At 53.1% G+C, this 14,373-nt stretch overlaps 1 protein-coding gene across 1 annotated transcript; it reads right to left on the reverse strand.

The window, feature by feature from the left end:
* Nucleotides 1–262: 262 nt before the first annotated feature.
* Nucleotides 263–14,054, reverse strand: INCENP (inner centromere protein). Its single transcript, XM_059474309.1, has 17 exons — nt 13,873–14,054; nt 13,680–13,790; nt 12,458–13,173; nt 11,059–11,110; nt 10,864–10,897; nt 9,440–9,518; nt 8,922–8,973; nt 8,311–8,428; nt 8,094–8,228; nt 6,111–6,220; nt 5,646–5,766; nt 4,848–4,970; nt 4,474–4,643; nt 4,118–4,208; nt 3,486–3,599; nt 2,210–2,369; nt 263–1,775 (listed from the first exon to the last, which is right to left on the reverse strand). Exons 1-17 carry the CDS (start codon nt 14,043–14,045, stop codon nt 1,561–1,563), a joined length of 2,574 nt encoding a protein of 857 aa, XP_059330292.1. The 5' UTR covers nt 14,046–14,054; the 3' UTR covers nt 263–1,560.
* Between the last annotated feature and the right edge of the window lie 319 nt (nt 14,055–14,373).

Raw genomic sequence — 14,373 nt, forward strand, 5'->3', positions numbered from 1 at the left:
GGCTGGGCACTGAGCAATGTCCCCAATGGACCCACAGCCACAAGGGCCCCAAACTTTAAAAATCAGCCTCCAAAAATCAGCCTTAAAAATCAAAAGCTTCCACAGATGCTACAAAGTGCTGGGGAACCCACAGGGACTAAGATCTTCCATAGGAGATCAGAAGTTCTCCCCAGATAGGACATTCTTGCCTCAAGGAATCAGCACAAAAGAGACAGACTCCAAACCCTCAATTTTTGTAACAAAAAGCTGAGAGGAGCCCAGAGATGATAAAACTCACTTTATCACACAGTTTTTGGCCAACTCAGAAGCTTTTGTACAAGAAATGGCGGTCGCAGGGATACAGACCTGGATGCACAGGACAGCCAATGGAAACACAGGCACTCCATGGGTACAGACAGCAATAGCCAGACCTGGATCTACAGAGCAACCCTAGCAGCACAGACACTCCAACATACAGATCTGCACATACAGACCAGCCCCAGCATACAGACACCAGTGTATTAAAATACAAAACTTCTAAAAACTTAGAAACAAAATTTAATTTGTTTTGTTTTGAAGAATATCTACTGGCAAACAGTGCGTTGGCTACAGACACACAGACAGGATCATGTCCCCTCACACAAAGCACAGTATCTACAAGGATTTTACAGAGCTGGGCTGGGTGCAGAAGGAATAACTAAACCACCACACACTCCTGGAATGGGAAGGCTGATCTGGAAGTTTTGGTTCAATGAAATTGGGTTGGCCAGAGTCCGGTTAGCAGTGGCTCACTGAACAGGAAGTGCTAAAAGGCTGAGACAACGAGCTGATGCTGAGTCACAGCCAAGGGTGAACAAAAGGGATTAAGGTTAAAAACATCCTCTCAAATCCCATCAGGCCTCACAGATGGAATTTCACCGAGAAACAAAAAAAAAATCTGCCAAAACCCTTGCAGAGTTTCTTCTATCAAGGCCTAGAGCTGGCTCACACACTTGCGGGTCCTCGGGGACATGGTCACACCTTGGTCATCTCTGGCAGAACGTCACTGAGACCCTCACGGTGTTCCTGCCCCAGCTGTGCCAACGTCAGCTGTGCCCAGCTGATGGACACTGCCACACAGGTGGGGACAGAGCGACAAATCCCTTTGGGATTGCAGGAGATGAAGAGCACACCTGGGAACACCTTCCTGAGAAGAGCAGTGGAGCAGGCCGGACTGTGCCCTGGTGCAGTGGTCCCTGGCTGTCACTGACCTCGAGGGCAGCACAGACGTACAACTGAGGAATGGCAGGGCCTGCCAGGCCTGTGTGACAGAGGGGGGGAGATCCCACAGCTTCAGGTGACACCCCTCACCCGCTGAAGGTCTGAGTCCATGCCAGCTCCAAGCTAAGGGTACGAGAGAGACACTTCCTGGGGCAGCACCTCGTGGCTTGGCCTGACAGAAACCGGCCCCGCAAACCGAGCCGCAGGAACCCAGGAAAAGCTGCCATTTATTCAATGCTAGAACCTAAATATTAAAGTGAAGAGTGACTCCTTCCTCACCTGGAGACAGGAAGGCACACCTGCTGCACACCTGTGCTCACCTCAGGGCTTCTTGAGGCCGTAGGGCAGCCCCAGGGCTGGCTTGGCCGCCACGGAGGGCGGGGAGTGCCACACGGCCGAGCTGGTGCGCTTGAAGTAGCGGGGCTTGTTCTTGTAGAAGATGTCCTCCAGCTTGGGGCTGGGGATGGCCCCAAACAGCGCATCCACGTCAGGGGGGTTGTAGTACTGCCGGATCACAGCCTGGCTGAGCAGGTTCCCTGCAGGAACAGATGAGGATTGTGTTAGTTTTGTTCATTGGGATCGCTGTGTAGGCTGTTGTATGTGGTGTGTCCATGCTCTGCTCATCTCTCACCACCCCAAGGCAGCTTAGCTGTGCATTTGTCCCCCATCACGTTGTGATAAGATCCCCAAGTGGTGGAGGAGCCCTTGATTCCACATTCCACATAGAATCATGGAATGGTTTGGGTTGGAAGGGATTTTAAAACTCATCCAAGTTCCAACACCTGGCCATGGGCAGGGACACCTTCCACTAGACCAGGTTGCTCCAAGCTCCTGTCCAGTACTCATTTCATGCTGGAGTACTTTAAACTCCTCCAGGCAGGAGGAGCTGGGCAAAACCCCACAGCAGCTCCCACAGTCTGCTGGGGGTCCTGGACACACAGAACCCCCTACATCCCCCACACACACATACCAGTGGCCCAGGCAGGGACAGGCTTGCGTGGCTGGCTCTCGTCATCTGTTGAGTCATCGCTGTTCAGGTCCATCCCATAGTCATTGGAGCTTGTCAAAGGCACCTTGAGTTCCTTCTTGCTCTGAGGAGTCATCTCATACGAGTTGCAGGCAGGAGAATTCTAGAAGGAAAATACATTCCACAGGTCATGGGTGCAGCAGCATCATCAGGCTCCGAGCTACAGCAGGACCAGCTTGTCCGCACCTCCTGCTCTGTCACCTCAGAGCAAACCCTGAGTCTGGCAGGTCTCAAGTTTGGACCTGAGAGCTTGACCCAAGTTCCAAAGTTGTGACCCAATGATGGCTGTGCATGGCCTTCTCCTGTTTAATTAGGCTGATTAATTTGCCATCTGTGGCATGAGCACACAGCAGTAGATGAATCTAATGGGTCTAATAGAACAGAGCTCCACTCCAGCCAAGCCAAGGTTAACTGGAGGTTTTATGTTGCTGGAGCAGAGTCACACGCTCTAAACACTCTGCAACTCAACTTCTGAGCTTGATTAATGATGTAAAACTGCTAATTGCTGGACAGAGAACCTGCCCACCAGGTCAGCCAAATCGAGCTCACACTAATGGGAGCTGCACAGGCAGAAAGTGTAAGGGCAGGAGAAAACCTTCAACTGCAAATTTCAGGTTTTTTCAACTGGAAATTTTCAGCAGGAATTCTATTTTCATTCAGTAAGTGAGTCTCTGGAGAGCTGTACACAGTTGTCCTTCCCCACCAGAGACCTCCTTCATGGCTTTGTGTCCAGTGACATGAACTCCCACCCACTGGTCCTGCACTTAAAGATTAAGATTCTGAGCATTGCAAGGAGACAAGAGCCCCCTGTTTGTTGTCAATGCTCAGGACATGAACACACACCCGCAGGATTCTCCGCAGCCAAAGCACCACCATTCCACTTGGCTCTGCTGCCACCTTGTGCCTGTTCCCAAATTTGACCCGAAATAAAACTTTGAGCACTTTCTGCCCCCGAGGTCCTTCCGGTATTTAAGAGGCATTTAAGACAGCTCCAACACTTGCTGTCTTACCCACAGCTAGGAATCCTGTCCAATCCCTCCTGCTTCCCTTGCCTCTGTCATTGAAATATGCACAGTCAACCCTAGATAACCAGGATTTAAAGAATTCCTGTGTTATTGCAAAGGCAGATAAAAGCAGAGGGTGGAACAGCTCGAGGCAAGAGTGGGTCAGTGCTGGGACTGAACTCTGCTGTCACCCCTAAGGATCCATCCCCAGTTACCTCCTTGTTCTCCTGGAGTGGTGCCCGGGCATTGTCTTTGGCCTTTTGCTCCTCTGACAGTTTCTTCTCCTCTTCCTCCTGCCTCTTCTTCTCAGCCAGCATCTTCTGCTCCCTCTGCCAGGTGACACCCACAGGATTACCCTTAGGGACTACAATGCCAACCCAGCCACCCATCTTTGTGGCAGGCAAAATATCCAAGCACCTCATTACAGCTGTTCCTCGTGCTGCTGAGGAGCACTTGGGACATGGTGCACCTTCCTCAGAAGGGCACAAACACACTGACCCCCACGCCAGACCATCAGCTGCCTTTCCCTGACAAAGCCAAGGCCTCCCACCCTGGAAAACTTGCTGCTGACTTTATCTTGGGGCTATAAAAACCAGAAACCAGCTGACCACCTGCAGAAGTCTGTGCTACTGATCCTGGCCTCCTTCTAGACTAGTAAACAGTAAATTTAGAGGCCAAGTCTCCCCATGGTACCATAACCATGCCACACAGGTCTGACTTCCTGCTCAGAAGAGTCCCAGTAGGTCTTCAGGGCTGCCCACAGCATCCCAGCTGAGCTGCTCCAACAGCAACAGCTGCTGAGGCCAGACTATGTGGCTCCATCCCTTCCCAGAAATCAATCACTCACCTCCTTCTTCTCCATCTCCATCCGGAGCCTCTCCTTAGCAGCCGCTTCTTCCTTCTGCAGGCGGGCAGCCCTCTCCTGCTGCTCCCGGAGCCTGGGAAGCACAGCACAGGCCCTCACTCCCAGAGCCACACCAGGGCCCTCCCTGGCTTACAGCTCTTCAGGCACTCCCCACCACACCCCTGACATCCCTGAGCCCAGAGTTCCTCCTTGGCAGCTCAGCACCAGCAGCAGCCCAGAGCTGCGCTGCCAGGTCACTGCAGCTCCCTGCTGCTCCAGCCTTCCACTCCTGCCCTCTGCTCTGGCTGTGCTTCAACCCCGTCCCAGAATTTGGTACATAAATGGGGATTTTGCCTTACTTTTCTGCCTGGATCCGCTCCTGCTCCCTCTTCCTCTCCAGTTCTCTCTCTGCAGCCAGCTGTCTCTCCCGCTCCAGTTCCGCCTGCCTCTGCTCAGCGATCCTCCGGGCACGCTCCTGCTCCTCTTCCCTCCTCCTCTGCATCAGCTCCCTGCGCCGCCGCTCCTCCTCCTGGAAGCACAGGCAGGAGTCACTCACCTGGCAGGAGCAGGCTCCAGGGGAAGCACCAGGAACCTCTCACTTGACCCAAATTCCCATCCTACACAGCAGGGAAACATCCTGGGGGTAAATTCCCAGTGCCCAAGGCAGGTAGATGGATGCCCTGTCCAGCTCTGCCTGTGGGATAGAACAAGCCCACACAACAGACACACAGACCTGCTGCAGAGCTCTTTGTCTCCTGGCCTCCTCCTCTTGTCTGCGCCGGGCCTCAGCTTCCTCCATTTTCCTGGCAGCCACTCTCTTCTTGATCTTCTCCTCTGCCAGCCTTTCTTCCCTCACCTGGAGCACACACAGACCCAGTCTCAGGTAGGACAGCACAGTAGGACCCCTCACAGGGCAAACCCTGCCTCCTTTTCCCTCAGCAGCCAAGGGTTTGTGGTTGTGCTCCTGTTGTGGTCTGTTTTAAAAAGGTCATATTTAGGGCAATGACCTTGTTTTGCTCCTTCCCAGGAAGAGCTGACTACTGGAATATAACCTCAGAGCTGTGCAACCAGACAGGCAGCTGGGGATAATTAAAGCAGACAGATGACCACTAGGCCCCTGCACAAATTGCCTGGAAGTCTGGGATCTGAGGAATGCTCTGGAGGAAGGATGTTTGCTTTCCCCTGTCCAGCTAGCTATTAGTCAGCTGGGAAAAGCAGCAATAAAACCTTGGGGCCATTAGGCCACCTTTAGCTACTGCAAGTCCTTCTCCCATCTACCAGAGCATTAATAAAGCCCATTTAGATTCCTGATTATGGAAAAACAGGAGTTCAGCTGCCATTTGCTGTAGCCAAAGAAAGGCTGTCCCTAGGATCATCAGGGCCCTGGAAAGTTCTTTATTCAACTACTCTTTGATTCAGCCTCTGGAATCCAAGCAGCCTCCGTGCCCCTCTTTCCAGAGAGCACATTTCTGTGGTGCCAACTGCCTCAGTGGCTACTGAATGTCCCAAATAAGCTCTGCAGGGGCTTTACCTTCTCGCTCTTCTCATCAAAGAGCGCAATCTTCTGCTCAATCTTCCTCTTCCTCTCCTTCTCCATCTCCTCCGCCCGCTCCCGGGCTTGCAGCACCTTGCGCAGGCGCTCCTCACGCTTCCTGAGGACACAGCCCGGCTCACCAGCGTGTTCCAGCCAGGTGAGCTCCCCCCAGCTCAGCACAAGAGACACAGCAGGAAATTCAATGGCCCAAATTCCACATTCATTTAAGCATCAGCCATGCTTAAGCTGGTCAGAAAGTGGGGACTCAAGACAAAAAGCTGCACCAGTGGGCAGCAAGGGCAGTCATGTAGAATGCTTTGTATCAGCACTCCAGGGGTACCCCAAGGACAAACACTGCCTGTGTCCACAGGAGTTTCTGTTGCTTGCACAGTTCCTGCAAGATAAAACACCTGGACACAGGAACCTACAGGTGCCAAGAGCAGTGTGACCACATCTACTCACAGCTTCGCCTCTCCGAGTCGCCGTTTCCTCTCCTCCTCCACCTTTTGCCTTCTCAGCTGCTCAGCTTCTTGCTTCTTCCGCAGAGTCTCCAGCTTCTGCCTCTCCTTCTCCTGAGGGGAATTGAATGTCATTGTACCCACTGGCCAGAGCTCTATCCCACCTCAGCTGCTTTGGGCAAGGGCCCAGAGGTGACAGCCAGGAGCTGCAGGCATGGTGACAGCCTGGAGCAGAGCTCAGGCAGCCTGTGACCTGGTCATGAATGGACAAAGGCAAAGAAAACACTGGTGTGAATCTCAGGGAGCAAGAGGAGAAGCTGGAGTGTTGGAACAGGAGCACACACAGCTCTGGAAGCCCAGGCAGCATCCTCAGGGACTGCAGGCAGGCAGCCCCGTGCTTTCTTTTGGTGCAAAGGAGCCACCAAGCAGCGCTAATGGCTGGCACGGCTCCCGCTCCCTGCGGCGAGCGCAGGGACAGATGGAGCTCCAGGAAACACCTTGAGCTCCCGCTGGCGCCTGCACCTCCCACCAGACCCGCTCTGGGGGTGAACCACCAGCACTCCAGAGCTCCCAGCCTGCTCTGGCATGCAGCCAGAACCAGGGGCTTTCTCCTCATTCTCCTGACCCAGCCCAAGCACACTGTCAGCCAGGGGAGCGAGATCCAGCCACCGCTACAACCACAGCAAATGGACTGACATCAACCCACTCCATGCCCAAGCAGGCCTGGTCTCAGCACAGACCCACAGATCAGCATAGGCATTATCCATGGGAATCCTTACACTGGGCTCCATGCTGTAAATGCTTGGTGGTGTCAGCATCCAAACTGGTTAATATAAAACTAACAATTATATCTTATTGCTCTACTGCTATTTAGTTATGTTTAGCTCCCACATGGAAAATCTCCCGAGGGGGAGCTGCTTGCACTGGAATGAAACCTAAATCATTCCACAAACTGACAGCAGCAGAGGAAGCACTCTCTAGCCACAAGACTCTTTTCTCATCCTATTAACTCCTTTGTAGTACTGACACTAACATCAGCAGGGGCCCAGTGAGATTGAAGCTGGAATCTTTCACTGCTTCCCAGTGGCCTTCCCTGACCTGCTGGAGCACAGCCAGCCTCTGAGCAGAGCTCTAGGAAGCTCTGCCATCAGGCTGTTAGATGCAGGAATACCAATTCCTGCATCTTGCCCCCATCTTTCTCCCTCTCAGCTCTCCTGCAAGGAGAAAGTAGCCCTAGAGCTGCCTACTTTGCAGGTGAGTTGTTGGGTATCAGGAGTATGCGCAATTCCTGCTTAGCACACGGCTTCCAGCGTGGCTCTGAGTGAATCCAGGAAGGTACACCCTTGTCTAAAACCAGCTCTCAAATCCCTCCCTCCCAAACTGCTCCTGCCTTGGAAAACCAGGGCCTTGGAAAGCTCCCTGGGGTAGTGCAGGAGCACCTGCCTGCAGCCAGCCAAGGTGTGCTGCTGGTCCCAACAGGATCCATCAGTGATACTGATGCCTGCTCCATCTGGACACCAGCAGTTGTCTGACTGGCCTCACATCCAGGACAGCTTCATGTTTCCTCCTGCCTCAAGGGTTTGGAAAACCTCCAAGGTTTGAATTTAAGAGGTATTTGCTCAATCTTACTCATGAGAGAAGTCCTAGAAAGGAGACCTGGGATCAGGCCAGACTAAGAAAAGGAGACCTGGCTTCAGTTATCAATACAACTCAACATTCACAATCCACTCGATTTCTGTTCCCCAGTTTTCATCTCTGACTATTACTTGCCAATAGCTTGGGAGAATGATGCAGGAATAAAGCTTGGAGTTCAAACTGGAATTCTTCAGTAAGCTGACTAACCACAATTTTATTTATTTAAGTGTAAACAGAGCCCTTCAAATCACTCAGTTTCAAATGGGCTGCAAAGCTCCTCTCATAGCTGTGCTTTAAGTTAGGCACTTAATGAAACCACCGTGTACTGGCTTAGAGCAGAGCCTCCTCTTACCTTGGGATCAGCCTGGAGAGGGGTGTTGTACCTGATGAAGGATTTTATGACTCCATTCCTCCCCACAGAGCTGGGTGTCATGAGGAGCTGGTTCTTCTGCACAGTGTGCAGGAACGTTTTGAACGGACGCACCACCTGTGGGAGAAACAGCAAAGTGTGAGTGGGACTGGGTAAAAAAGCGTCTTGGTCAGGCATTCCAGGGTTACAAGGATCTCACCTTGCTGGCTGGGAGGACTGGGGATAGGGTCTTTTTTCTCAGAGGAGACAGCCCTCCCTCCTCTGCCTGCTGGTGGTCGTAGCGCTCATCCACAGCTCTCTTGTAGCTTGGCTTCCTCCTGTGAGACAGCACAGGCTGTGAGACACACCAGGCAAATCCTCCTCGTGCCTCCAGGTCAGGGCTGGAAAGGGCCATGAGCTATCCTGGCCCTGAGAGAGATTCCAGTGTGGGCAGGCCCTGGCACAGGGTGCCCAGGGAAGCTGTGGCTGCCCCATGCCTGGAAGTGTCCATGGCCAGGTTGGTTGGGGCTTGGAGCAACCTGGGATAGTTGAAGGTGTCCCTGCCTAGGGCAGAGGGTGGCACTGGATGGGCTTTAATGTCTCTACCCACCCAAATCAGTCTGTGATTCCAAGATTGTGCATGCACAGTTAGCTAATAAATAAAATCCTAATGCAACAGAAAATTAAAATTAAATCATACAATCATGGAGGCAGGAAAAACTTATTTGCAGAAGTTTCACAAATACTAAAGGCCAGTGAACAACATCCCAGCACTGAACCTGTTTGGAACAGGACCACAGCCCGCCTGAGACACTTCCAACCAGGACATACCTGGCACTCTGGGGTGGCTCCAGGGTCCCCCCATTCTTATTTAAGTTGTTTTCTGAAAGAGAACAAGTACACAGTGAGTTCTAGCAGGAAAAATCCCCCCAGCACAGGTTTGACAGCAGAGAAGGGATGTAGCAGCTCTCTGAACAGCAAAACTACCTGCAGGAGTGGGCACAGCAGGACCTGGCTCACATGGCACCATTCCCACCTGGAAACTCCAGACAAAGCAGAGCTACCTAAATCTGTCTGGGTTCTGCACAGCTTCAGCAACAGAGCTCAGCTGGGCCTCCCACAACCCTCCAGCCTCATTACAACCATCTCCATGCACTTGCCAGGATGGAAATAACTCCAGCACAGAGTTTTCTCGCTGCTAATTGTCTGAAACAAATCCCTGCTCATCAAATATTAATTAATCTTTCAAAGTGAGCTCTCAAATTAACCAGTCAATCTTTCCAGCTTCCCAGCCAGCCTCCCAAAATGATAACTTCCCAAAGTGCTGCCCTCAAACCCTCTGGAATTACCACTGCTGTTCTGCTCCTGGGGCTGCCTGTGTTTGCTGATTGTGTGGGAGCGAAGGGACATCCGAGGGTTTTGGGATTCCTGTGGGAAAAGCAAAGGGGTTTCAGGACAATCACACATGGAAACTGTTCCTGGTTCACATTGTGGGGTGGCTCTGACAGGGGCATTACCAGGGAATGCCAACCCAGCTCCTGGCAAAGCCCTGGATGCTGCATCACCAGGAGAGGCAGGGACATTAACACGAGCATCTGCACTGCTTAAACTCAACCAGCTCATCAACTATTAAGGCCAGGAGCCTTCCAAGCTGTAAATCTGTGCTGCTGGAGCTCTGGCCAGAGCCAACATGCCCATATCCCTGAGCAGGGATGAGTGGGGAGCCTGGAGACAGCAGGCAAATGGCTCATTTCCATGATTTATCTGTTTGTTATGGGATACCCAGTGCTGCACTTAGGCTCTGCTGGGATAATGGGCTATGGTTCTGGAATTGCTCTCTCCTAGCAGCACCAGCATTGCCTCCTGGTCAGCACTTCACAGTGCTGCACTGGGAAGAGAAGAATATTGATGGAGAATCCATCCTCCCCAATTGCTTCTGCAGGGCCTAGAAAAACTGACTTGGGAGTTTCTGCACACCCATAATAGCTCTCCTTGTTTTCACAAGTGCTTCAGGTCACTGCTCTGCTCCATTAATTCAGGCTCTGCTCATTGAAACTTATTCTGGACTAAACACTGACATGATCCCAGCATTACTTTCTCAGTGAGGATTGTGGAGAAAAAGGTTTTGACCTCAATAATATGCACAAATTTCCATGTGAGTCCAAACTAACAAGTGCTGAATTACCTGCAGGATTGACCAAAAGCTCAAAAGAAGCTTAAAAAATACAATGTGCAAACCATGACACCAGCTGGACCAAACTTCCCTGAACTATAAGTTTTTTTAATCTGTAAAGTTTGGGGACTGAATCTTCACACAATGATCTCTAGCAAGAGGTTAAGAAGGAAGAACCAAGCAGGACTCAACCCTGAGGTCAGGCTCAGGGTGGTGTGCAACAATTTCAACAGATTTAGGAAAATGACAAAGTCTTGGCAAGCATCCAAGCCTGTAACACCCTTCTGACAGAACACCGGCACCCAAAGCCATGTGCTGATTTCCCAAAGAAAACTTTGCTGGTTTTGGTTTTGCTGGTTCTGAAATGTTGTGATTAAGATTTTCCCTAGTCAGAGTACCAGAACCACAGAGGCTCAGATGGGCTCCTGCACTCTAAGCCAGATGCTCTGTGCCTTCCTCACTCACTGCCATGGGGACAGGTTACAAAGTCTGACAACCCACAGTCACAGCTCCCAAATTTCCCAATAAGCAGTAAGTCCACACATTTTTCTACCAAATCCATAGAGGCACAAATGCTTTTAATCCCTGCCCAAGTCTTACCAGCTTGGAGGGGGTGGAGGGTCCAGGAGGAGGCCTAGAAAAAAAAAAAGAAGGACAAAAGGGGCTGTGCTTAGCAAAACTAAGGAAACTGGGAAGCCACTTGGATTTTACACCAAGAATGGCAGTGAAAAAGTCCTGCAAGCAGGGTAGTGAGGATAAATAAATAAATAAACAAATAAATAAAAGCATTCTCACCCAGTTTTGACAACGGTTTCCTCATCCTCTGGCACACTTATGGAGCTGGAGGCTGTGGGAGAGGAAAAAACACACCTGAGCTGTAAGGCTGGGCTGCAGCCAAGGATCTGGAGGGACAAGGAGCTCCAGACATTGCAGAAGGGTTTGTCCTGCCCTGGGGCAGGGTGGGGCACGGGAGCACACCCAGGTGGCACTGCAGGAACATGGCCAGCAGCTCCGGTGCAGGAAAGCAATTTTCAATTATGGATGAGTTCGGGGTGATATTCCATGAGCTGGCATTAAAGGGTCTTAGGCTTATGTGCAGGGACCTGACTGGACATCCAGAGCAGTTAGAGCCAGCCTTATTTACAGCAGGAATGCTGCTTCCCAAGCCAGCATTCCAGCTGGCCCTGCTGCACTGAGCTCAGGAACTCTGTCACAGCCAGAACCTGCCATGAATAACCACAGAATCAACAATCAGAGAATGGTTGGGGTGGGAAGGGACCTTAAAGCTCATCCAGTCCCACCCCCTGCCTTGAACAGGGACACCCTGCACTAGCCCAGGTTGCTCCAAGCCCTGTCCAACCTGGCCTTGGACACTTCCAGGGGTGGGGCAGCCACAGCATCTCCATCAACACGTGCCAGGAACTCGCCTCCCTCAAACAGAGGAATTCTTTGCATATATCCCATCTAAATTCCCCCTTTTTCAGTGTGAACCCATTTCCCCTTGTCCTGTCACTCCAGTTCCTGATGAAGAGTCTCTCTCCAGCTTGTTTGTTTAATAATTCCAGCAGTTTAGATGAGACTGTCCTAGCCTAAATCTGCCTCTGCCACCAACTGTAAAATTGTGGGAGACTTTTAATCTATGAAGTCCATCCTCGAAATTTCCCATCTCAAACAAACTCCAGAACCAGCAGCCAGATCCTGCTAAGGAGAAGGGAACTGATGGGAATTTCATCTTGCAGGAAACAGGAAGAGCTTTAGGAGAATCCATCATCCCTTTTGGCCCCCCAAATCCTTCTCAGCTTTGCCAGCTGTCCCCACAGAAATGGGAAGACCAGCAGACCAGAGGAGCTGTGGCTGCCCCATCTCTGGAAGCATCCAAGGCCAGGTTAGATGGGGCTTGGAATGACCTGGGTAATCTTTTAAGTCCTTCCAACCCAAACCATCCTGGGATTCCAGGATTAACAACTTCTCACAGCAAATCAGCAATGGTTAAAGCTACATTGAAATGGAGACACTGAGGGTAACCTCCCAGGTGATTTACAAGGCTGAATTCAGCTATCTGGGTTTCTGTGCTCACAGGGGGCTCCAGAAAGCCAGGGAGGCCTTCCATGAGGAATTGCAGCCCTGGAAGCTCAGCTGCCACCCCACACTGAAGACCCAGGAAGCAGAATGCCCGCTATGACACCAAACTCACCATCCACAGAGCTGGAGAACACAGATCTCCTCTGAGTGGCCCTCTTCTTGCCCGCTGCCTTGGCGGTGGATGCCCGGATCATGCTCTCCCTCTTGCTGGCCAGGGAGTATTTCTCTGCCAGGGAGGTCCTGCGGCTCAGGGAGGGTTTCCCCATCAGGCTGCGGCGCACGGAGCGGCGGCTGAGCCTGGAGCCGGTCGGAGTCCCCGGGCTGCTCCTCCGGGGCTGCGAGGGCTCCTGGGCCTGGCTGTGGTCCCGTGGGGAGCCATCCCCCTCCTTCAGTCCTGCCCCCGGGCTCAGGATGACGGTGACATTGGCTGCCCTGCCTGCCTGTGGCTCGGGAGTACAGGGCACCATCAGCTCAGGGGCTGTGGGCACCACCGGTGATTTGAGAGCACCGTGTTCCTCGGGAGAGCCGTTCCCTGAGCCCGTGGGGAGCAGCTCTGCCGGCTTTGCCCCGCTCCTCTGGAGAGGCACTACAGTACCAACATGGTCAGCTTCCACCCAGCGATCCTTCCCTGCTGCCTGCAGGGCAGTAGGGGTCTCAGGAACCACCTTGGAGCTTATGGCAGAGGCTGCAGCCCGGGCCCGTGTCACACGCTGCAGTGGAGAGTCCTCCTTGGCCTCGGCCCTACTGAGTTCCAGGTTTTCTTTGTTCTTGAGTCGCTGAGAAGATCGCACAGATGGTCTGCTGCTGCCGTTCCTCCTCCTGGAGAGGCTGATCACAGGAACAGTGGGTGAGATGGGAACAGGAGTCAGGAACAGCCCCGAGTCCTTCCGTGCACAGACAGGCAGGAGCCAAAACACCTGGGCTGGGCCCAGAAGACACAGGGCTACACAAAGCAGCTAACGCAGACAGCAATCGAGGGATACAATGATTTTAAGCAGAAAGATAATAGACAGAAACACGGGGACATAGAAGCAGGCAACAATAAAAGCACTTCTCGGGAGAATCGAAATCCAATGTTTTTCGGCCGACAGTGTCCCAAACACAGGGTCTGAACCAGACCTTTAACACCAGCGGGACGAAGGAAGGGGAGCTCCCCCTGGACAAAGCAGAGCATCGCCAGGACATGCTCCGTGGAGGGCATTGTTTCCCTGAACCCTTGGCAGCCGGTCTGTTCAGCCTCGCACGGGCTCCCTCCCTTCTCCAGGCCCCGAGGACACCCCCTGCGCTCCCCCTTTCCACAGGGGCTCCCCCACCCCGCTCCCGCCGCCCCTCACCGCTTCCTGCCGGACTCCTGCTCTTCCTGTAAGGCCGACAGCCGCTTCCTCCGCTGCCGTTTCTTCTGCGACGGCGTCTTGGGCATCAGCTCGAGCTCCTCGCTGTAGTTGCTAGAGAGGAAGGGGAGATCAAGGCGGGATCAGCGCGAAGGGCGGCCGGTAGGGGCCGGGGCCTAGCGGGGTATGCAGGTACCTGACAAACATCTTGACCGCCTCCTCGTAGATCTCATCCAGCCACACCATATCGGTCTCGTCCTCCTGCCGCAGGAACTGGGCCAGACGCTGGTGGCCCTCTGAGGGCAGCTCCATCGTCCGCGCCGCGAGCTCCGCATACCCCATCGCCGCCGCGGCCGCCTTCGCCGCCATCGCTACAGCGCCAACGGCCGCGCGCGCGCGGCACGCCGTTCAAACACGGCCCCGCCCCCCCGCCACGGCCAATCACCGCCCGCCGCCCCCCACGGCCCCTCCTTCCCATTGGCTGCCAGGGAAAGAGTTCGCACTGGGCGCCGCTCTGCTAGCCCGTCTCTATGCTCCTGGAGGACTCGGCTGAGGAGGCGGGGCTTGAGGAGGCGGGGCCACAGGCTGCTCCTTTTAATAGTTGAGGGTGACGGACGGGCAAGTCAACCAATAAAACTCCGGCGATTGAGATGTGTGCTCTGTGATTGGCGGACGTCGGGTATAACCGCGGGGTGCG

This window comes from Ammospiza nelsoni, chromosome 6 (assembly GCF_027579445.1).
Source record: "Ammospiza nelsoni isolate bAmmNel1 chromosome 6, bAmmNel1.pri, whole genome shotgun sequence".
NCBI lineage: Eukaryota > Metazoa > Chordata > Aves > Passeriformes > Passerellidae > Ammospiza > Ammospiza nelsoni.

Bases quoted from the DNA above. Each gene is read 5' to 3' on its own strand.
- INCENP (XM_059474309.1), bottom strand. From the start codon at position 14,045: ATGGCGGCGAAGGCGGCCGCGGCGGCGATGGGGTATGCGGAGCTCGCG. The intron at 8,429-8,921 runs GTATGTCCTGGT...GCTGTCTCACAG, and splicing joins GAGCCACCCCAGAGTGCCAG to GAGGAAGCCAAGCTACAAGA. The intron at 5,767-6,110 runs GTGAGTAGATGT...CTGTGTCCTCAG, and splicing joins CGACTCGGAGAGGCGAAGCT to GAAGCGTGAGGAGCGCCTGC.